Raw genomic sequence first — 24115 nt, forward strand, 5'->3', positions numbered from 1 at the left:
TTACTATTTTGTATTATATTTGCAATAGTGACTCTTTGTGACTGATTATTTTTTATGTTTCTTGAATTTTTTTACGATATAATAGAAATGTTGATTTATATCTTATGCCATGAACATATATGGAAATGTAAAAATATTGATAGAGATGTTGGCATGTCAACGATATCTAATAATTTGTAATAGACATTTATCTAATGATTATAAAAATGTCAATCACTTAAATGGTCCGTAACAGACAACTAAAATGAATTTAGCTCAACAATGAAAAATTTCTACCTTAAAATTTTTGAAAATAAAATGTAAAATTATGAATCAAGTTTGGTCGTGCCGACTTAATCAAAATGTGTGTGCATATGGCACATACATATATGTTATTTCCCTCTATATATGACATGATTTTAGTTGAGAATAGTAAATTAAAACGAGTACTAAAAGATAAAAATAATTAAAACAACGACTTTGTATGCTAAATTTTTTTAGATAATTATAAGGGTTTAGGCTAGTTTGTATGAATTATTGACTTGATTCAAAATTATAAGATTGTTAAAATTTGATGATATAAATAGCTCGATCAACTTAATTCAAACTTTACAGGTTGAGTTATTGAACTTGTGTTGAGTTATGTATTTAAATAAATTAAAATTTTATGAATTAGATAGATTTATGGGTGTATAGTGCTGAAAAAAAAAAACTTCTATTCTACTTAGGAATAAATATAAAATAGGTGAGAAATTAAAAGGAAAAAAAAAAAAGAAAAGTACTACAAAAATGGAAGAAATATTTAGAGGGATTTTTAAAAATAGAAAAATAAGAGGAACTATTTACAAAAAATGACAAAATTTAATTTTCTTTGATAGAGGTTGATAGAAGTTTATCAGTATGTATTAGTTGATAAAAACTTATAAAAGTCTATTATTGATACTATGTAACTGTAACATCCCGAATTTCAGAAAAATTTAAGTTAATTATCTAAAATTATCGAGTTTAATCCATTTCATTTGAAAAATTGAGATTAAATTGAAATAATTGAAAAACTTTTATTGATTAATTGAATTTAATTCATTAGATATTCGAACTGATTATCTTGAAAATATTGAATTTTGTTTCCCTTTGATTTTGAATTTTAGGACCAACTAATAAAAAAAATTAAAAAGATAATTAATTTCATGTGGTTTAACTAATTTAAATATTTAGAAGGATTTAATTTGTATCAAATTGATGGATTTTATGCCTTTTAATTTTGGTTTTTGAAGCCTAAATTAAGATAATTTGAAAAGTTAATTGATTTATAAATTTAATAGAATCTTTGGAGATTTTGGAGATATTGTGATAAAATATTTTATTTATCTTTTCAAAATTTGAAAAAAAAAATAAAAGAATTGAGATTTTTTTTTTTTTTTTTCCGAAATCAGATGAGAGTGAAAAGATGTAAAAAAATTGGGGAGAAAACAATTCGGTTTTTCAGCGACAACTTCCACATAATTATCGATTTTCGGAGTTTGAACTGTTGGATTGTTCTCAAATTTGGTCAGTCTATTCGAGACATATGGAGTTTCATTTTGAATGGTTGGATCGTTGTTTGAAGGTATGGTTTGTTCGTAATTTCTACTGAATAAAATCTGTAAAACTAGAAATTCCCCTTCTCTCTCACACTCGCAAACCCTCCTCATGCAAGACCCTCACTACTAATCGCAATCCTAAACAATTTATGTCGTCTGACAGCAACTCCCACTGCCTATCTATGGTAGCCACGAGCTGACCCGCCATCAGCCACCATTGCCCGATCTTTGCCGGAATCTTGAGAAAAACCTTGGGTAAGACTTATTTTCCTTATAATTTGGGAGGTAAAATTCACTCATCTAATTTTGGGTTAAATTAGTAACCTCTATTTGATGTGAAAATTAGATTCAAGATTTAGAGGTTTTGAGGCATTAATCATCAAGCTAGAGACCATCTTTCGTTTTGCAGAAAATTGGTAAAGATCGGTAAGTTTTAGGTAAGTTGTTGGTTGGTTGTTCTTTTGGATTGAGAGTAATAGTGGAAAATTAAGTTATTGATTTTGGATTTAATTCTTGATCAGATTGGCTAATTGAATCAAGTTTTGGAATTTGTCGTGGATCAAGCCACAACTTTAGGTTGATTCAAGTGTGCTCAAGAAGTTCTAAGGAGATTTTGTTTTGCGTTTTTTTACCAAGTTGAGGTAAGTGATATTATTACTGGTGCTTTCATGCCAGGCGACCTAGATTAGACCTATAAAGTTACTTGGTGAACTCTGGAGCATGATTTTGTTTGTCATTATGTTTTGCTAGTTGCATAGCAGTTACAAGTATTATGAGCATGTTAAAATTTCTAATCAGTACTGATATTATGTATGTGATGCATGAATAGACCAGTAAAGCGGTTTATTGTCTCGCCTTGACGATATTATTATTATGTTTGACGGTGTGCCTACGAGCCGCTAGACATGCGTGAACCGACAGGTTTACGTTCATGTTATTATCATGTTTGACGGTGTGCCTACGGGCCGCTAGACATGCGTGAGCCGACAGGTTTACGTTCATGTTACTTTTATTTTCATGTTTCATGTTTTGACGGCGAGCCTACGGGCCACTAGACATGCGTGAACCGACAGGTTTACGTTCATGTTATTATCATGTTTGACGGTGTGTCTACGGGCCGCTAGACGTGCATGAGTCGATGGGTACACGTTCATGTTATTATCAAGTTTGACGGTGTGCCTATGGGCTGCTAGATATGCGTGGGTCGACGGGTTCACGTTCATGTTATTATCATGTTTGACGGTGTGTCTACGGGCCGCTAGATATGCGTTTCAAGGCAAGATAGTACGTCTTTTGGTTTTCCTTTCATCATAAAAAACTAATGTAGCTGTATGAGCCACGGGTTATCTTTCTTTGCTCGTGGATGCATAGCCTGATCCCGGTAATGGGATCACTTACTGAGTATTTTATACTTAACCTTTTTTAATTTATGTTTTTTAGGTAATGATAGGAACGGACCGGCGGGTGATGAGAGGGACCTGTGATCGTGCCATATGGAACATGTAAATCGCTTCCGCTCAGTTTACGTTTTTAAGCTATTTGAAAGTTTTGATTTGAAACTTAATGTTGGTTAAAATTTTATTGGTTTAAGTTATTTTTTTTCTTCATTATTTTAGGGGCCCCAAACAAAGGTTTTACTTATTTATTATTTATTTTAGAAAATTGACTTTATTATTTTAATGAAATTTATTTTCCTCAATGGTCAAAATGTTTTGAATATAAGTGTGTAATTATGAGTAACGACCCTTATCAGAGTACTCAAAAGGTCGGGTCGTTACAGTAACAGACCTTAGTAGAAGTCTATCGGTATTTTTTTTTGTTATTTTTATAAATAATTTGACATTTTTTCTATTTGTGAAAATTTTCCAAACATTTACGTGGAAACCTTTGAAACTAAAGAAAAATCATGGCCCATTAGAATAAATTATTTAATACGTGAAAAATTATTACAATCACATAACTCTCTTCAATCTTAAATTAATAAAAAATATACATATCACATAATTTTGCACTACTCACATTTTAGCAAAAGAATTCAACTAGAAAACATATACTAGTGTTTTTTAGATAATATTGTGAATGAGAAAATCAAACCTCTAACCTCGAAGTTGATAGTACATATTTGATGTCAGTTGAGTTATACCAATTTTAGGTACACGGGTGTTTTTATCTGAAATGGTTCATTATAGACATTTTTTTTTTATATATAATACTTAAACCTTTATCACTTGTACCTTTTAATATTTTGTCAAGAATCCTATCCATTGTGCCTTGTTGTTATCTCTAAAATTGAACCCTATCCTTATTGATCCTACAAGAAAAACTGCTTTAGTGACGGAATTACAATGACGAAAATACTTTAGTTGGAAGTTTTGCCGCAATATCGAAATTTGTTGCAATTCTTGCAACAAAATTTTGATTATTGCAAATTTTGTGACGAAATTAACATCCATTGGTGACAACTTGTAATGAAATAGAAGAAAATTCAACTCGTTGTAATATAAATGCAACAAAATAGGATATCGTCGCAGACGACTTGCAATGAAAACAAATTTTAGTCGCATGGATTTCGCCGCACAGAGTTTCAAATGCTCGTGTGAAAAAAGACCTAAGACGCTCCAACTCTAAATCAAATTTTTTTTTTCCCTCTCTTCTCCAGAAGGCAGCCCTAAATCAATTTATTTCTTCATCTCACTTTCAACCCTAACCCTTCATTTGTTGGTGGCGATATTTTAGTCTTCCTAGAAGAATGCAATTTGGTATAATAAATTTTCTATTAAACTAAATTTGTTGGTGATAATATTCAAACCTTATGTTGAAAACTTATTTTTGTTGTAGCGGATAATAAAATTTTTTATAAACATATATTAATCTAGTAGGGTATTTGGTGCATATTTGTTTAATTTATGAGTTGTATATAGAATTTCACTACAAGTGTTTGTCATCAGGAATATTGTTTTTAAAAAAGTGTCTCCAAATAATAATAACTAATTTTGTAAAAAAATATTATTAAAAGTTGCAACAAAGTGTAAAACATCACAAAATTATTGCATTGAAAGCAAAAATGTCACTTAGTGTAACGAACAATAAAACGTCACAATTTGCAGCATCTTGATAAACATCGCATGCATGCGACATTTTTTTAAGATCATTGCTAAAAACATTCACCGACTAGACTTTAGTGACAAGTATTTGTGATCAAAAGTTTTTGTTGTTAAAAAATATTTATCACGAAAAATAGATTTTGTGACGAATTTTGTTCATCACTGAAGACCAAATTTCTTGTAGTGTAATGAATACATGTTTCTTTTAATTTCTATCTTCCTTTTATATAAAAAAAATATGATATTTGAAAGAAGAGATTTGGAATATGTAGCTTCTTAAATATGTGTTGTTTATATTGTTTTTTTTTCTTTTCCAATTTCTTTAAAAATAGTTTATATGTTATTTTAGTATAATAAATGAGAGTATAAAGATTTCAACCTCAATTTTAAAAAAAGAAATATATGCTAATTACGACTAAAATAATTCATATGTTAGGTTTTATTTTGAGAATGAAAAATAAATATTTGATGCAATTAAATTGATAAAAAGTAGCAAAGTAGGTATTGTTGGTCATAATAAAAGAGACCAAAAACGCGTATGTTTATATTAATGCACATGGGAGTAATATTCTCAAAATATAAAACCATAATGATTAATCTAAACGAGATTAAATTTAATTTATTTTTTTTTTACAGGTCGTTGTGAATTTTATTTTTTAATTAATATAATTTTTTTTTATTTAAGTAAAAAGGAAATAAAAGTCCAAGGTTTTGGTAGACAGAGAAGAATTGGACCTATGTGAGTAAACTTAACTAATACATTGTTTTTTAGTGAAAATTTAATTAATTAATTAATTTAAATTTAATATACAAAAAAAGAAGAAGCTTCTTCTTGTTTTCTTTTTCCTTTTTCAGACATTTTTTAATCATAGAGAAGACTACTTGTATGAACATGTGACAAAACACAACAATGTTATTTCCCCCTTTTTAATTATTCACATGTTTTACAAAAATAAATTACAATAATATTAAGAGTAATTGTAATTGGTAGCATTTCTAGAATAATAACCAAGTGTATAACATCATTTAAAAAGAATTACAAATATAGACAAGTCTATCAACGATATACTTCTATCGTTGATAGACTCCAAAGTCTATCAGTGATAGATTCCTACCAATAATATGATCTATCATTGATAGACTATTTAAATTTGGTCATATTTGCAATTATTTTTACATTATGTTATATTTGCTAATATTTTGGGTTTAATGTCTATATTTGCAACTGTCCCTAATATTAATAATAAAAAAAAAGCTCCCTTTTAGATGTTTTTAAAATTTGATTTATTCATTTCTTAAGAAAAAAAATTGATTTATTCATAATTAATATAATAAGTAAGAGGAGGTAAAATGTAGGATAATTATTTTAAATAAAACTGTTGAAAATATTTTTAAGTGTGATAAAATGTTACTGACATTAGTGATAGACCGCAATAAACTGCTATAGACCGCGATAGACATCTATCATTGACATCAATAGATGTCTATCACGGTTTATCACGGGTAGATAGTAACATTTTACTATATTTATAAATAAGTTGGCTCATTCTTGTTGATTTGAAAACAACCCTATATCTTGAATGATTGAATTATGTCTAGGTTAATTATTTTAGTGAAAATTCTTTATCTTCATTAGATTACAATTTTTTTTTTTTTTTTTTTTTAGTATCTTTTAAGTCTTTCAATATCCAATAGCCATAAATAACTTATATAAGTTAGATTGATTCATAAATGTGATAGTTTATTTTTATTGAAAGAAAATATTTAAATAAAACTTTATAAAACAAAAGAATGCTTTAAAATCATTCCAATTACACTAGTTTTACCATCTCAAAATTTTCAATTTTATATACCTATCTTTTAATAAAACTCCAATTTTTGTTTTTATTACCAAATTTTCTTTATTATGAAAATAAGACTAAAAAAAAATAAATGATATGTATAAAATTTTAATTTTTTGAATCAATTGAGGGAAGTTTAATCAATGGACCACCGCTTAGGGAAATTTTGAGGTCCACTTTTTTGGTGTAATAAATTAGTGCATTAAATTTTTGTCTTGCTTCATCCTCCAAACTTTGTCCTTTTGTAGCTCTAAACTCATTTAATTTCTTTTCATTCTCTTGTTGAAAAAAAAAAAAAAAGGGAGAAGTCTCATTAATGTTATTTCTATTATATACTATTTACTTCATTAATTCTTATCCTTCATTAAATTTAGAAAATTGAGGGAATATAATCCATTTAATTTCTTAAGGGACATGTCTATGCCAACTACATAGTGGGATGCCTATTATTTTGAAAACTTTTAATAGGTAACTAATGCATAAGGGTAATTATAGAAGAAAAATAATTTAAAATAGGGTTATTTTCAAATATAGTAAAATGAACAAAAATTATTTATAAATATAGTAAAATTTTACTGTCTATCATTATCACTAAAATATTGATATATTAATATCATCTATCATTGATAGACACCGATAAATGTTTATCAGTATCTATCGCGGATAGATTGTGATATTTTGTTATATTTAAGAATATTTAAGCAATTTTACCATTTAAAATAAAGTTCCTTAAAATATAAGACAAGAGAAACCGACTTTTTTTTCCTATAAATTGACATTTATAAAATATTGATTTTAAAACAGACTATCCTACGTAATTTATGTTTATTTGATGTGATGATCATTGATTTATATAATTGATGATTAATTTAGATATTGATACAAGCAATAATTAATTAAGACTTGAGTTCAAAGTAATAGATCCTACTATATATAAAACCATAGTAATCGTATTGATCTCTCTTTTATCATATTGAATTAATTTTTTTTCCTCAACCATGCTACATCTAAAATAAGCTTTATTTTTTTTTGTATTGGACACATAAATTTAGGCTAATGGGCTTAAGGCCTCTTCACAATTCTCAGTCCCATATCATATTTTAGGAGAGTTCTCATGGCCCATTGGATTGAGCCCAACCAAAGTTTTTTGTTTTTGATTTTTGTTTTTGTTTTTTTTAATAATAATAAAAATATTTGCAAGTGTTTAGGCAAGCTTAAGTTAGGTGGGTATGGAGAGTTTAAACCTATACTCTCTTAAATTTCATTTATTGTATTCATTTTTAATTAAAAAAAGCCATAAAAAGTTGTATAATAATCACTACCCTAATTATATAAATATCAATTTGAATAATATTTTTTAGAAGAAACAACCATATAAACGACGATATTATATTGGGGTAAACTACTCAGAATAAGAAATTTGAAGAATCGAAGACTTGTGCTTCTCCAAAGCTGTGTGCACTATCGAGTATTCGATCATCATAATATAAAAATAGAAATAAATTATACTTTTCATTAACATAAATATACTAATAAAATGAACCGTTATTAACTTTAAAATACCATGAAATAATCAAACCGATAGTAAAGAATACATTATGCAAAATAAACAAACTATAAGTATTTTTGCTATTTCTATTTCAAATTTTTTAAAAATAAAGGGAAAAAGAAAAACATGTATTAAGGTTTATTTCTATTCCAAAACTCATCTTCCCATTTCTCCACTTGCCTTATTAGGTTGGCATTTCTTCTATAAAGCCTTTGGAGAGAAGGGGTATCAAAGGGCGGTGGCATGGAGCAAGGGATGGTGAGAGAGGGAGTTTTCACCATTGATTCCTTCATGAACTTCTTCTCCATCCCGTCCCTCGGGCAAGCCATCGTCTCGGAGCAAACTTCCACGGCGCCTGTCGGGATTCCGGGTCGAAATCGAAGGAGCTTGGCGTATTGGTTGAGGAGATGAAACATGTAGTCATACACATTTTCCATCTTTAAGTCTTGTTGGATGAAGTCACTTGCTGCTTTTCCTATAGCTTGTGCCTATGAAACAACATATCAAACCAAATAAGATAAACATTGTTTGAGACATACAATTTTATCAAATAAACCCCTTAAATGCGAATCAATCTAGACACTTAGTTAATATTTCATTTGAAAATCATCAATTTTGTTGATCCAACATTTGAAAAAAATCTACCATTGTATAAGAATCAGTGGATTAACAATTTTCGAAAAATAATCTTAAATGGAGAGTCTTAATCGATTCACTTGAGACAATTAAGAAGTTTAATTAAAGTAATTTATAAGTCCCATACGATATTTTTTGAACGAAATTCTAAAATCGAAGTATCTAAGTCAATTAACGTAATTGCCATTTAAAACCCTAGTTTTAGGGGTTTGATATTATACCTTTTGTTTGTGGGAATTGCCCCAATGGACAGCAAACTTGATGGATTTGCACTTATGGTCATCACTAACAGGCCAATAATGGTGTAGTGGCTGTAAAGATCTAGTGAAGAAATCATAGAAATTGGGCTTTATAAGCAATGTCACTGAATCACATGCCAATATGTATTTTTCACTCACCGACCATGCATATCCTTCTATGTAGATCTTGTACCTATTTCCACCAAAATATAAAACATTACATTTGTTAATAGAGTAGACATTACTATAGCTTAGTTTATTAAATTTGAACTATATACATCTTAATTTTATTCTTACATCTTTTAATAATACATATTTTATCAGACGAGTCAAGAGATCTAACAATAGAGAGATATGTTTGAACAAACATTCACGTTCTTTGTTCTATTACAACTATTCGGATCAAAGTGGTTTACATGATACAATGATGTATATTTTTGTATATGGGTGTGTTTAGACCATAGATATTGAATATCACAATCTAATGGTAGATATATGTTTGAACGGACAATCATGTTTTAAAATTTCATAAATTCATATTTCATTAATTATAATATTCTCTAAAATAAAACTATAAATTTCACATGCATAGTATATGTTATGGTCTAGTATCCATAAATTACAAAATTTTATGAGTACTTGGGAGCAATTAAAAAAAAAATGTGTCCATTGATGAAAACATGTTAAGCAATATATTTATGTATGATCATTGATAAAGGATTTAATGAAGTTATACGATCATAATTTGGAGAATGAGAAGTAGAGCTTAAATTTATTGTTAGTAAAAATATTACCTATGAGTGCATTGACTTGCCAAGTTCGATTGCTTATAACCTTGTTGAGACTCTAGAATCCAATCCTGAAAAATATTTATTTACTATAAAATTATTACCAAATAATACTTTTGATAAAAAATGTTGTGAATTTGAGGAGCATAATAACGTTAAACGAGATCATAAAGATAGAAAAAAAATATAATATAATATAATAATAATAATATATAATAAAATAATAATAATATTATATATAAATATATAAAATAAATAAATAACAAAGAATGAATTTCTCCATTTTCTCCCATCTTTTTGGATTGATCACCAATATGTGTCTATCAAAACCCACCAAATATCACAATTTATAGGCAATTTGACAAGCAGAATGTAGATAACATAGACACTAATAATGTATAATCTTGAGACACATATATGAGATAATAAATAAGTTACACTAATATTAATAATGAACATCAACGTTATATCTAATATAATATATTTATAATAAAAAGCACATTCTTGTTCCATATATTTTGACTCTTTAAGAAATATTTGAAGTCACTATTTGCTATTAAGAGCATTAAAAACAAAAAGTGTTATAATTTTAATCAAATAATTTTTAAGTCTGGTTTGATAACAATTGTTTTGAGGGTTTCTGATTTTAGACTTACGCTTATTTTTTTTCAAAATTTTATACAGCAATCCTCACAATTTTAAAAATAAATAATAAAAAATTGAAACTATGTTTGTACCCCTGTTTGGTTGTCATTTTTTAGGGGCTTTTATGGTTTTTTTTATTTTTTTTAAAAAATATTATTCTTGTTTTTTCACTTTCTTACACATTGTTTTCATGATTCTTAATGGTTCCAAAAACAAAAGTAAAGTTTTTGAAATCTATTTTTTTACTTTTCAAATTTTAGCTACGATTTTGAAAACACTTCTAAAATCTAGACAACAAAACATATAAATCAATATATTGAAGCAGTTTTTAGGCTTAATTTTCAAAAACAAAAAACTAAAATCAAATGGTTACCAAAATAGACTTAACTTGAAAATTTAGCCTGGTATTAGAAAACTTTAGCAGAAAGTGAATAACTAAACAAAGAAACAAATCGGTGGTAGGTGTTTATAAGCTTGAGTTTAAAAAACTAAGGGTCCGTTTGATAACCATTTGATTTTTAGTTTTTGTTTTTGAAAATTAAGTCTATAGACATTACTTCCACTTCCAAATTTCTTCCTTTGTTATCTACTTTTTACCAATAATTTAAAAAACACAAGTAAATTCGAAAACTGAAAAGATTAGATTTTAAAATCTTGTTTTTTTTTTTTTGGAATTTGGTTAACAATTCAACGGCTGTACTTAAAGAGAGATGCATATCATTGTAAGAAATGAAAAGGAAATAAACTTAATTTTCAAAATAACAAAAACAAAAATCAAAATAGTTATCAAACGTAACCTGACTGTTTACCAAATAGAGTCTATAAGACTAAAGTTTATCGGATGAAAATACTAGTTGAGAACAATAAAATATGATTTATTTTAAAATTAAAGATATTTCGTTATACTAAAAAGAGAATCTAAAGATCATGAAAACGTTATTACTAAAAAAAAAAGGGTTGAAGGAGAATGAATAAACCTGAATATAGAGGCGAGCATTCCAATCATTTTGTTGGGAAAGGTTGCATTTGAGGAGATCTTGTCTTGTGTCAGCCACATAAGGGTTTCCTTTCCAATAAGCAAAACCTTCCCTTTCCATCCATTTCCATTTTTCATTCCCTTTTTTCAATTCTTTCAACAACTTTTCCCATGGCCTTATATTTATCTCTGCCCTAACATTTCAAAATTTAATTTAACCTTCCTTCTTTACCCTTCAACCCTTATACTACTTGTACTATTAATCTTCCAGTTAAAACTTCCATTTCCACAATTAAGTTAAATAAATACTAATTATAAGAAAATGAACCAAAATATCTACAAATGATAGCAAAATATCACAACTTATCGCAAACACCGATAGACATAGATAGCAGTCTATTGCGGTCTATTTTTCTATTGTTTGTAAATATTTTCAGCACTTTTGTCATTTAAAATAATTTTTCTAAATACTAAATCTATTCATTTAAATAATAATAAATAATAATATTTTTTCCGTATAAATTCCAAAATTAGATTAAAACAAATGTAGTAAACTTAAGCATAGTTCAACTATTTAAGATATATATCATCTACCGAAAAATGTTGTCAATTTATATCATCTATTACATTCTGTCTTTGATAAATTTCGTGTGAGAGTTACAATTTTATAATTAAACCCTAAATTTTCATAAGCGAATCACTTTAGATTCTAAAATAAGGCTTCTTTTAAAAAATTTCAACTATCATAGTATATTTTATTAGTACGAAGAATCTATGCACGTGTAAAATTTAGTGTATAAACAATTTTTAAATGTAATTTTAATAAATTGTCTAAATTGATTCACTAATGACAATTTAAGAATTGAATTGAAATAATTACAAATCTCACAAGATGTTGTTCTCGCAAATTCTAAAATTGTAAATTTATGAAAATTTATGGTCTTAATTGATACAACTCCCAAATCTATATATATAAATTATTATTATTATTTTTTTAAAAAAAACAATATGGAAAACAAAAATCACAAAACATGTTTCTGCCATGTCATGTAATGCTATAGAAAAACCAATTTATTTTCCAGAAAAAGGGGAAGACAGAAAAATAATTTAATTTAATTTTTCTTTATAAATTATTTCAGATTAATTGTCACGGCGTTGGACAGGTTTGAAAAAAAAAAGGCCAAACCCCGGGCCATAAATAACGCCAGCTGTCGCACGTGGCAAATTCTACGTGGTTCCCTCTTGCCATCTGGCAAAAAGACCCCACGTCAACAACCGGGTCCCATGGCCAACTAAGTATGTTCCCTTATAGTCCAATATTATTTCAACACACGTGGGGCCAACAAATTAAAATTATAAGTATTAAAATATTATTAATTTTAATCTTTATACCTTTCATAAAAACTTAATTTTAATTTTTATTATCAATCTTTTCAAAAAGTTTTTATTTTTTGCTAACATATTTACTATGAAAAATGGAAAAATATTCACTTATTAAATCTTTTCTGGCATGAATCTTATAATTATAATTGAACTAATTTAGATAAAAAATTAATTTTAAAGGATTAAATTTAAATAAAATTAAAATAATATTTTAATAAATTCCAAATTATTGAAAATTAAAAGAAAAGAGAACTTACCATCCCCAGAAGGACCAGTCTGGGAACACAATATCCAACGTCTTCTCATCCCCGCAATACCGGAACAACGGCGGCGGCCCCGCCGTCTCCATCTCCGCAGTCTGGTAATCGGCCGATTTAACCACCGGCCGGTCATCACAGTCAAACATCAGCTCCAAATCAGGGACTCGTCCTGGGTACTTTCTCAAAAGCTGCAAAATCCCCCAAATCGTAAACAAATCCCTCGTTTGAATCGACTTCTTATAGTGCTCCACGTAGACTCTCCCGCCGACCACCGCCAGCCGGAAATGCGCTGTGGCCTTCCCTTTCTCCACCATCTCCCTCGTGATTCCACCCGCTGCCCACGGCCGCAAATCCTCGTGGATCCATCGGAAGTACTCAGGGCAAATGGGCCGACCCGAATGGTCGTTGGATTCAGGTTCGAATTGGGTCGGGTAATTTTTCCGGCAAGCGAAATTCTGGGTTTGGTTTGTGGTGGAAGATGAAGAACAGTCAAGTGGGTAATATTTGATTGATTTTTTGGGGATTTTTGGTGAGATTTTTTCTGTTTGGTTCCCGAGAAAGTTAGTGGAAAACAGAGTCTGCAAAACAGAGCACGAGAATTAAAAATTTGTGGGGAAAAAAAGAAGATTAGAGCAGTTTTTAGGAAATTGATTTGGAATTGGGTGTGAAGCTTACGGATTGGAGGCGAGCGGAGGAAATTATGACGGCGACGGAGAGGGCGGCGAGGAGGAAGACGGCGGCGGCCGGAACTGCGACGGCGACGGAGCGTTTTGGAAGAGACGGCTGCCAAATGGGTCTCCGAGAAGGTCGGAAAATTAAAGTTGAAATTGGAAATCTCTGCATTGGATGGATCTGATGGGATTTTCCGAATCTGAAAGAAAAATTTAGAGGTAACGCTCGAGGGAGATATTTTGTGCTCTGTGTAGGTCATTTCCGTTGACTTTTTGTTCTTGAATGCGTAATATAAATTTTTGAATTTTGAATTTCGTGTTTAATAGATTACTGTGTTATTAGCTCTTCCATGTTTTTTTTTTTTAAGTTTATAGATGTACTAAATGTTTATATTTGGTAGAAAAAATTTATATGTCGAGAATGTACTAGACATCAAATTGAAAGTTTAATGGTTTATGAGACATAAAATTGAAAGTTCATCAATTAAATTTATAATTTTAGTTTTTTTACTCATTTTAATATTTTGTGAAGTTTAAACTAAGCCTCTTGAACAAAGATTCTTGATCTGCCATTATATACAAGTTTGACTATGATGTTTCTATCCTCAAATTATTAGAGGATATTAAATACTATGGACTAATAATTTATAAACACTTTTATTGACTGAGTTTTCCTTTTTATGGCATATTATCTTATCTACTTGGTCATGCGAGTTAAGTCGTGAAGAGTTGGTCGTTGGAGATAATAGATGCAATTGATCGTTGAAGCTAGTTGTTTGAGGTGGTCATTACTCGAGTTGGTTACCCATAATTAGTGGTGGGGGTTGCCGAAGTTGGTCGTTGGAGGTGGCCAACGGTGTTAGTTGTTAAAGGTGGTTGCCAGAGTTTGCCACGTATTCGTGGTCACTAGAGGTGGTTGACGACAGTGGTCGCTAGATGTAGCTGGTAGAGGGTGGTAGTAATAGGTGACAACTATAGTGAAAATGAGGCAAAGGATTAGTAAGTGGGAGTATTTTGATAATTTTATGTATTATACAAACTAGAGAGATATTAACCATTAAACACCAAAAAATCATTTTACTAAAAGTTGATTTCAAGAGTCTTACTTCAACATTATTTTACTTTTCTCAACAAGTTTGCATAGGAGAAAGTCACTAAAACTGCAACATAGTATATGTTGACGCAAAAAAATGCATCAACATAAGATTGTTTGGAGATTATTTCTCCGGACGCAAATAAAAAACATTGGCAGAAGTGTACTTATACCTACGTTTTTCATTTGCGTCAGAATTTTTTTTCTCAAGCCAACTTATTTCATGACTCATTTTTTAAAATATTATTTTAGTTGATTATCAAATACTACAAACTTTCTCCAAAATGACATTTAAAAAATAAACACTTAGACACAGTATGGGGGAGAATCTTGGTTTTTCAAGATTGCTCCATGAATCCTCAGTGACTTGGAGGTTGCTTCAGAAGCTTTGGACCGTTTGAAGTGGTATATGGGCGCCCACGACCTCACATTACGTCCCCGTCTTATACTCATGAGTCCGTCCTATGCCCCCTGCCCTCCAAACAGTATGGGAGCCTTTCAGCTCGTGCTGTTCACATTCCTAGCTGTGGTTTGAGGGAGTTTAGTTCTGGATTACTGAATGGAGGTAGAGAAATTGATTGGAGACTGAAGACGTTTTTGTCTCATGAAAATGAAAAGGGATTAGTGATAAATCGTGAGGAAGATGAGATGGAAGTGACAGGGAGCCATCTCGAACACTGTTTGGTGGGGAAAATATTGGCAAACAGGACGATCCTGCTAAATGCGTTGAGAAATTATAAAAAAAGTGTGCAAGATGATAGAAAAATTTCAAATAACCAATGTAGGAAGAAATCTATCTTTCTTTAAATTCGATTTGGCCGAGGATAAAAACTGGGTTATGAAAGCTGGTCCTTGGCTCTTCGGTAGGTTCTTGATTGTCTCAGACTTCCGTTGGATGATAAGAAAGTCTCTGAATATGATTTCCGTTTTGCTTCATTGTGGCTGAGGGTGATGGACCTATTGTTGGGGTTTGTGCCCTAAAGTCTCGTGTTCAGTAATTTGTAAATAACTTTGTACGAACACTTGTGATGTATAATATAAATGATATTTACTTTACTTCTTGACTTTGCACATTTAGATGTTTTTATTTTTATTTTACCACAAACCAATAAACTTAATATCCCTAGTTATCTGTATGTAACTTTAGCATGTATGTGGTGATATACAAGTGGATCATGTATTGAGTGATAACCAAAATGGTCTGTAGTATATGGATATATGAGGGAAACCTTATCCTGGTAATGCTACGGATGCGGCCCGCTTTGTAAAATTGTTACAAATGTTGTGACTTGTCACAGATAGTCTGATCCTGATCATTCGTGTAGTGGACATGCGAGTAGGGGCGTCCTATATAAAGAGTTTGTATAAGACTTGACCTCGAAGTGTTAATGTCTTGTCATATAATATTGTTCATGACTGAGACTTCATTTCACTAGGATGACCATAGGTAACATGACCCCAATCTTGAGTGAGTTGGAAACTCCTACCATTGAGGGCAGTCCTTTGATTTGCATGGGTGCGAGTGGCCAGAACGCCGACTCAAACCTACCATTATGGGGATTCGTCTGATTTGGGAGTTGGGAACTCAACTTCACAAGATGGAGTTCACTCTTTCCCCAAAGTAGGGCTAAGTAGATAGATTGCTCTCTTAAGGGCTGATCCTGGAGCTTGAACGATGTGGCGCCACACACATTCTAATGGCCCAAGAGGCGTTCACACATAGTAGGACTATGTTGTATTGTTCATTAGAGGGATCAGTGGTACTTAAGGAGGAAGATGTAATTACAGGGGTAAAACGGTAATTTGGTCTGCTGTAATTAAGAGCATCTGTGAAGGGTCATCGTACCAATGATTGGTTATATCTAATGGACATAGAAATATATCTATGGCAAGAAGAGTTCAACTGTCGGTCTTTAGTGGAATGCCTGGCAGTTAACGGATGGTGGATATCGTGACTAAAGAGTTTAGTCAGCTATTCACGTACTGTTGAAGCTTCGAGCCATAGGTCCATAAAACCCCCTTGGTAGCTTGGATACAAGTTGAGAGTAAGTTTTTGGGTCAATTTGAAATATTCAAATTGACAAGAGGGACTTCGATTATATATGATATAATCGAACGAGTTAATTAAATATGATATAATTAACTTTATATATAAGATACATTAATTTGGAGGAAATTGGATATAAATATGATTTATATCTAGTAGAGGAAAATATTATAATTAATATATGATATTAATTATATGTTATGAATGTGATAAGATCACATTCATTGGACGGTTATAAAGGAAATGGGAAGGCGCCTCTTCTGTTCTAAATAATGGATGAGTGCATTATAAATAGTTGACAGTGTGTTGATCTCGATGTGCGCGGACTTTGTGAAAAGATAGTGTCTTCATTTAAAATCAGTGCCTATACGATAGTGATTGCACGATGCTTACATATACGATATTGCTAAGCTATCGCATATCGATTACACCGTTGCGCGCTATTACCTAAATGATAGTTTATCTTTTTCCCAAGCGATCGTTTATCTCCCGGTATTTACTAAACGATCGTATAGATGATCGATTAGTTTTTCCTACGGGATCGTTCGAACGACCGCTCACCCTTTTCCTACACGATTGTTTACCTTTTCCTACACGATCGTTTAGACGATAGCTTACTTTTCCTACACGATCGTATACTTCACCTAAACGATCAAGCATCTTGTCTATGCGATAGATGACCGCATCTCCCACTTTCTTGATTGTTGTGTACGGTCTCTCTTCCTTCTTTCCTCTACCAAATACGAACAAAGATCACACTTTGGATTCTCATTCCAAGAATACTGAGGGCTCTGAGTGGTGGTATCTTCTCCGTTTCCTTCTGTCCGAGTGGTGATTGTTCGAGGTAGACGGTTGGGTTTCAGACTCGCTATGAAGGAGAAATCCTCATATGGTATGATTTCTTGATCTCTTTAGCATGATGAATGCATATTAGTATGTTTTGAATGTATATGCGGTAATTCTGTCCCAATGAATTGGAAAGATCCGCTTCTGCTCGTAGGTACTCTTGAATAAGAGTTCCTTCAATTGGTATCAGAGCACTCAGATTTCTGATATTCCAATTCATTGCTGCAAAAGAATTGCAAATACGTTCCTGGTGGGTGTATTTCTACACTGTTTAATCATTAAATTGCTGTGGATGTGTGGATTTATGGATGTTTTCGTGGATGTTAACCTCGGTTTGATTTAATGCTTTTACTTTTGCGGTTGTTTGTAAAGGCCCCTGCATTTTTTTGGGCATTAATAATCATTATCGAGTCTGTGTTCAAAGTCTATTTGAGTTTTGATTTGTTTGTGAAGAAGATCGGAGCAAGCGTTGTGGTCCTTCAAGGAAGGAGACGATCAAGGGTTGATCACATCGTGCAGACGATGGAGTACGCGATCGCTGTTGTTCGCATCGGTTAGACGGTGGAGTATGCGGTCGCTATTGATCGCGTCGATTACACGATGGGTATGCAATCAAGGGTTGATCGCATCGTGCAGACGATGGGGAACGCGATTGCTGTTGATCAAATCGTGCAGACGATGGGGTACGCAATCGCTTATGATCGCATTGTGTAGATGATCGGATAAGCGATCAAGGTTTGATTGCATCGTGTCGACAATCAGTTACGCGATCGCTGAATATTGGGCCATGTAGACGATGGATGCTCGCGTATCGCTTAATGCGCATGCACACTAAACGATCGTTTTGGTCAGCAAGCTTCATCGCTTAGTAACTGACTAAACGATCGCTTAGTAACGCAAGGTAAATCGTTTACCTGTCACTGCGTTAAGTGATCGCATAGAAGATCATTTTGGTTAGCAAGCTTCATCGCTTAGTAACTGACTAAACGATCGCTTAGTAACGCAAGGTAAATCATTTACCTATCGCCGCGTTAAGTGATCGCATAGACGATCATTTTGGTCAGCAAGCTTCATCACTTAGTAATTGACTAAACGATTGCTTAGTAACGCAAGGTAAATCGTTTACCTGTCGCCGCGTTAAGCGATCGCATATACGATCAGGCTTTGTAGCCTCATTGTCGTCTACGCGATCGTTTAATTTTGCTTCTATTGTCTTGTGCGTGTTGGAAGATCGTCTACCTATGGCGTTTACTACTCGATGGAGTCCTCCTGGCGGTTCAAGACCCGGTTCGCCTGTGAACCGGTTTGCTCGATGAAAAATGTAATAAATAGGGTTATTTCATTCCGATTTTTGTAAAGGCTCATCCCGATTCATTAATCCTTTATTTATTACATGTGATGTATGTTTTTAATATGTCATATGGTATACACATATAGATAAATCCCACCTTAGGTCATGCATATTCTTTTTATTATAAGTGTTATAATTTAGAGAAGCATGTTTTAATTTACATAAGTGCATGCTCATGCATCATATAATATAAGGGTTATATTTATGTATGCTTTATTTTTTTTAATGTTATATTTATAAGCGTTATAAATACTTCGTTATGTGGGATGAGTGTTTTAGTTGTTTATTTTATAAATGGTTATAAAATGAAATCATAACTAAAATAATTATTAAAAGATTAATATGTAGCAAGTCTATCTATAGTAGACCTTTTGTCGAAGGCGGGTTCTGTCTAGGCTGGGGTATTTAAGATGACGACAACGGAACACCCCTACCTGAGAACCTACCTGGAAAGGTAATTTAGATAGATTTGATGCATGCATACAAATTAAGGTCAGTCCATTAAAGAGTTTAACGTGACTACTTGGATTTGTTTGTTTGTTTGTTTTTTTAATTTAAAAAACAAAAGTTGTTTTTGAGCAAACTTTATAAATAACTTAGATCATAATCAGTAGCCGGATTGTCTAGGTTAATAAACCCGTAGGTAGAACATTCAATGGGAGGTTCTTAGGACATTTGATGTTTCATTTTCACCTCTCGCATTTCTTCTTCATAGTCCACACCGTGAGATCTACCCTCGACCTCGAGGCACTTTTGGCATGTCCCCCCAACGAATGGTGTTTGGGTAGGTCAATATCAAGGTGGATGGAGAGAGTGTTCATAGTAAGTGGGAGCGGGAAGTGCGACAACATATCCCTCGGTTTCCCTCGTTGGATTGAATAAAGTTTATGAGCATCGCCTCGTGGAACCCTGGGTGTGTCCCCGTATAGGATAGTTATTTTGCGCGTTTCTTTATTAGATCTCCTGTAAGAGGATAAGGTCAATTAGTCTCTTGTCCTAATCTGTCTGCGCATTAGGGTGGGACTCTGGGGCCGAAAATGAGGGGTTACACTTACGCAGGATTGTTAAGGGTTAACTATTCTGGACCGAACAAATGGTGGCCATTCGGTTTAGTTCCAAGAGTTGGTTCTGCCTAATGGTTGAGAATGTCTCATCCCAGTGAAAGGCCATCCGATCACCCCACCGGTGATGTTTGTCTTGCCTCACTGGGGCATCATTAAAAAATAGAAGTCTTTTCACTTAGGGTACTTAGAATCTGTTTTGCTAAAAATTAATTGGTTAATTAAAAAATGTGGTTTTTGCAAAGTCTTATAAAAGGTTATTCATTTTTTTAAGCAACGTTTTTAATGGCTTCAGCAACTATCAATTTACTTAGCACTGAAAAACTGAATGACCTATACTATTCAAGTTGGAAACATATGCTCACGACGATACTTATCATCGAGGATCTCAAGTTTGTCCTTATGGAGGAATGTCCTCCTATTCCACCTCAGAACGCTACTCGAAATGTTCGGGCGGTGTACGAGCGTTGGACAGGGGAAAACGATAAGGCTCGAGCCTATATTCTGGCCAATCTTAGTGACATGTTAGCCAAGAAACAGGAGTCCATGGTTTCAGCTCGTGAGATCATGGAGTCCCTGCGGGAAATGTTCGGACAACCATCTAGACAGCTCAAACATGAGGCTCTGAAACACATCTACAGCTCTAGAATGGAGGAAGGCACCTCTGTTTATGAACACGTGCTGAAAATGATGGTTCACTTTAACGTGGCGGAGATGGGTCTAAAATTGATGAGGGTAGTCAGGTTAGCATTATCATGCATTCATTGCCGGAGAGCTTCCTCCACTTTGTTAGCAATATGATTCTTAACAAAGTAGACTACTCCCTTACCACTCTCTTCAACGAGTTACAGACTTACCAATCCTTGCTGAAAAGTAAGAAGAAAAAGGGAGGTGAGGTGAATGTTGTCTCGTCCTCTAATAAGTTCTATCGAGGTTCGACTTCAGGAACAAAGTCTGCACCTTCAACTTCTAATTCTGGAAAGGGGAAGAAGAAGAAGAAGGGTGGTAAAGGGAAATGGAATTTTAAAACTATTTTTAAACATAGCAATAAATTAAATTTTTTATAACTATTTTTAAAAATAACAACAAATTAAACTTTTCAAATTAAAATAAGGTAAACTTTTTAAAACTATTTTTTCAAATTTAATACGAAATAAAAAATTAAATTAAATTAAAAATTTTCAAACTATTTTAAACTATATTTTCAAAGTTAATACTAGAAAATATCAACTTATCACAATAAACATAACAACAATAATTTTCATATGAATAAACTAAAATTTTCAAACTATATTAAACTTTTGAAACTATACTAAACTTGTTAACTATCACAATAATTTAGTAGAGTAACGAACCAGATAGTTGTGTGAGAATAATTTGTATTAAACAAAATACAAGAAGAGAAATGGAAATGGAAATGGGAGGAGATGAAGATGATTTCGAAGACAGTGAGGGGGCAGTGAGCTATGAAGGGGTAGTGAGCAAATCAAGGGAGAGGAGTGAGCAAAATCAAGGGCAGTGAGTCTTTAAAAATTATCGAGGAAGTGATTGAGGAAAAATGAAGAGGATGGTGGTTTAAAATGATGTAGGTCGAGTGTTGAACACTCGATCCACGAGTTTAGGGTGGTTGAAAAGGCATTAAGGCTATGGCAGAGGGGCATGAATGCGTCAATGAATGCATGGAATCGGAGCAGGGGAATCGGATAACGTCAATGCATGTAGGGAATCGTGCAGGGGAATCAGAGCAGGGGTAGCATGGTGATATATATACACTTTTTTAGACTTATGGAAAGTAAATAAAGTGAAGATGATTTCCATGTAGCAGACCACATCAGCTGACTGGTTGACCGTTTAATCCATGTGGCAGACTCAATCTCGCTCTCTCAATCTCGCTCTCTTAATCTCGCCCTCTTCTACAATCTCGCTTTCTCTCGCTACAATCTCGCTCTCTCAATCTCACTCTTTCCTACAATCTCGCTCTCTCAATCTCACTCTTTCCTACAATCTTGCTTTCAATCTCGCTCTCTCCTACAATCTCGCTCTCTCTTACAATCTGCTTCACCCACTTATCTTCCTTGTCGAGGGTTGAAGTTTCGACTTATGTATGCCAGAACTTCAACCTTCGACAACCTAATATACAAAATTAGCGAGAGATTCCTCATCACAAAATTAGCGAGATTTCCTTTTCCTTGTCGAGGGTTGAAGTTTCGACTTATGTATGTCGAAACTTCAACCCTCGACAACCCTAATTTACGTATTGTTTCCAAGTTTTTCTTTGTTTGTCGAGTTCTCAACGTTCGACCTCTACATTAGTCGAATCCTCAACCCTCGACTTCTAGCGTCTAAATCCCAAAACAACAATATTTCTCTAATAAGTTTCAAAACAACAATATTTCTCTAATAAGTTTTGAAAACAAAAATATTAATATTAAAGGTCCACTTGGAAGGTTTTAATAAAGCAACGTTAGGTAGTCAAATATGGAGACTATTGGTTAATCCGGAATCTTTGATTGCCTCAATTCTAAAGAGTCTATGTTTTGAAAATAGAAACATTCTTAGTGCAAATGTGGGCCCTAATCCCTCTTATGCTTAGAAAAGCCTTTTATGGGCTAGAGAATTAGTTGAAATGGGCATTCATTATCGAATTGGTGACGGATCCTCTGTTCATATTTCAAAAGACCCGTGGGTGCCTCAACCAAACACTTTTAGACCTATTATTGTCAATCCTGGATATGCTGATTCAAAGATAGCTGATTTCTTACTCCTTAATGGATCATGGAATGAAACTCTTACGCGAGATGCTTATAAGATGATTTTGACATGATCAGAGGTATTCCTTTTTGTTTGAAGTTAAAAGATTTCTTGATTTGGCATTATGACAAGAAATGGGCCTACACTGCAAAAAGTAGATATAAACTCTACATTAATTCAAAAATTCTTATAGAATCCTCTAACAACAATAGTAAGAAGGAGGTTTGGAATAGAATGTATCCCCAGCAAAATCAAATATTTTATGTGGAAAGCACTAAACAATACTCTACCCACAAAAGAATTTTTTTTAACAGAGGAATGAATATTTTACCTGATTGCTCTCTTTGCAATAATCCCAAGGAATTTGTTGATCATATTTTGTGTGGTTGCCTTAGAGCATGGGAAATTGGCAGGCTGATATGGAAAGATGTTTTCTCAGAATGACTCATACCCAACGTTCACGAATGGATGGATGACTCTCAACTCTTTATGTTCTCAGGAAGAGCTTGAATTAGAATCTATCTTTTTTTGGGCTGTATGGTCAGCTAGAAACAAGATAGTTTATAACTCCCCTATTCCAAATGTGTTCTTTCGAAATTGGTGGATTCTGAAATATAAAAAAAGATGAATAGATATTCTCCTTTGAATGATGGGCTATAAATTAATATCATTTTTGCAGAATCGAGCAAATGGAATCCTCCCCCTTTGGGAACTATGAAACTAAATAAATGCAGCTTGGAAGGTCTAAAGTTGGCTTACAATCAAAGAATATCTCGGATCGTAGTAGAGAGAGATTGTATCCAAACTTTAAATCTTATCAACAAATCATCATCTTCTTTGAACAAAGCATTTTGCTGCTTACAGAAAGTTAGGGTTTGAGAAAATTTCTTCCAAGTATATAAAAGGAAATGTTATCTTGTAGTTGACTGCTTAGCTAAAAAAAAAGCTAAGAATTCTCTTGTATCTAATATCTGGCTCGATTCCTTCCTTTGTTGAATGAAGTCTCCAGTTGTAAATGACCCAGAAAATTTACCCAAGAGGCTAAATAAATTTCCTATTATTATTCTAAATAAAATAAAATAAACACGTGACAAATATGTTGTTCTTTTCAACCTTTTTGCATGTCGTTCCATTATAATTGAAAGAAAAAAATTAGGAAATATATATAAGAAAAACAAAATGTGACTAAAGAAAATATAATATTAATATTCAACATGTTAACTTGTAAAAAAATTTATTTATTAATTAATTTTTTTAAAAAAATTCTTCAAACAACGTCGATATTTTATTAATATTTTAATCGACGTTTTCGTAA

General features: G+C 32.3%; 1 protein-coding gene and 1 long non-coding RNA gene across 2 annotated transcripts; one reads left to right on the forward strand and one right to left on the reverse strand.

Moving 5' to 3' along the window:
- Positions 1–7998: 7998 nt before the first annotated feature.
- LOC120067562 (uncharacterized) lies at positions 7999–13967 on the reverse strand. Its single transcript, XM_039019109.2, has 6 exons — positions 13656–13967; positions 12978–13558; positions 11339–11531; positions 9723–9787; positions 8911–9121; positions 7999–8541 (listed from the first exon to the last, which is right to left on the reverse strand). Exons 1-6 carry the CDS (start codon positions 13821–13823, stop codon positions 8185–8187), a joined length of 1575 nt encoding a protein of 524 aa, XP_038875037.2. The 5' UTR covers positions 13824–13967; the 3' UTR covers positions 7999–8184.
- LOC150031735 (uncharacterized) lies at positions 13731–23763 on the forward strand. Its single transcript, XR_016524995.1, has 2 exons — positions 13731–13870; positions 23480–23763. It is a non-coding gene; the product is annotated as an uncharacterized LOC150031735 (long non-coding RNA).
- The last annotated feature ends 352 nt before the right edge of the window (positions 23764–24115 follow it).

This window comes from Benincasa hispida, chromosome 12 (genome assembly GCF_027475165.1).
Source record: "Benincasa hispida cultivar pf3 chromosome 12, pf3_genome.v1.1, whole genome shotgun sequence".
Lineage (NCBI taxonomy): Eukaryota > Viridiplantae > Streptophyta > Magnoliopsida > Cucurbitales > Cucurbitaceae > Benincasa > Benincasa hispida.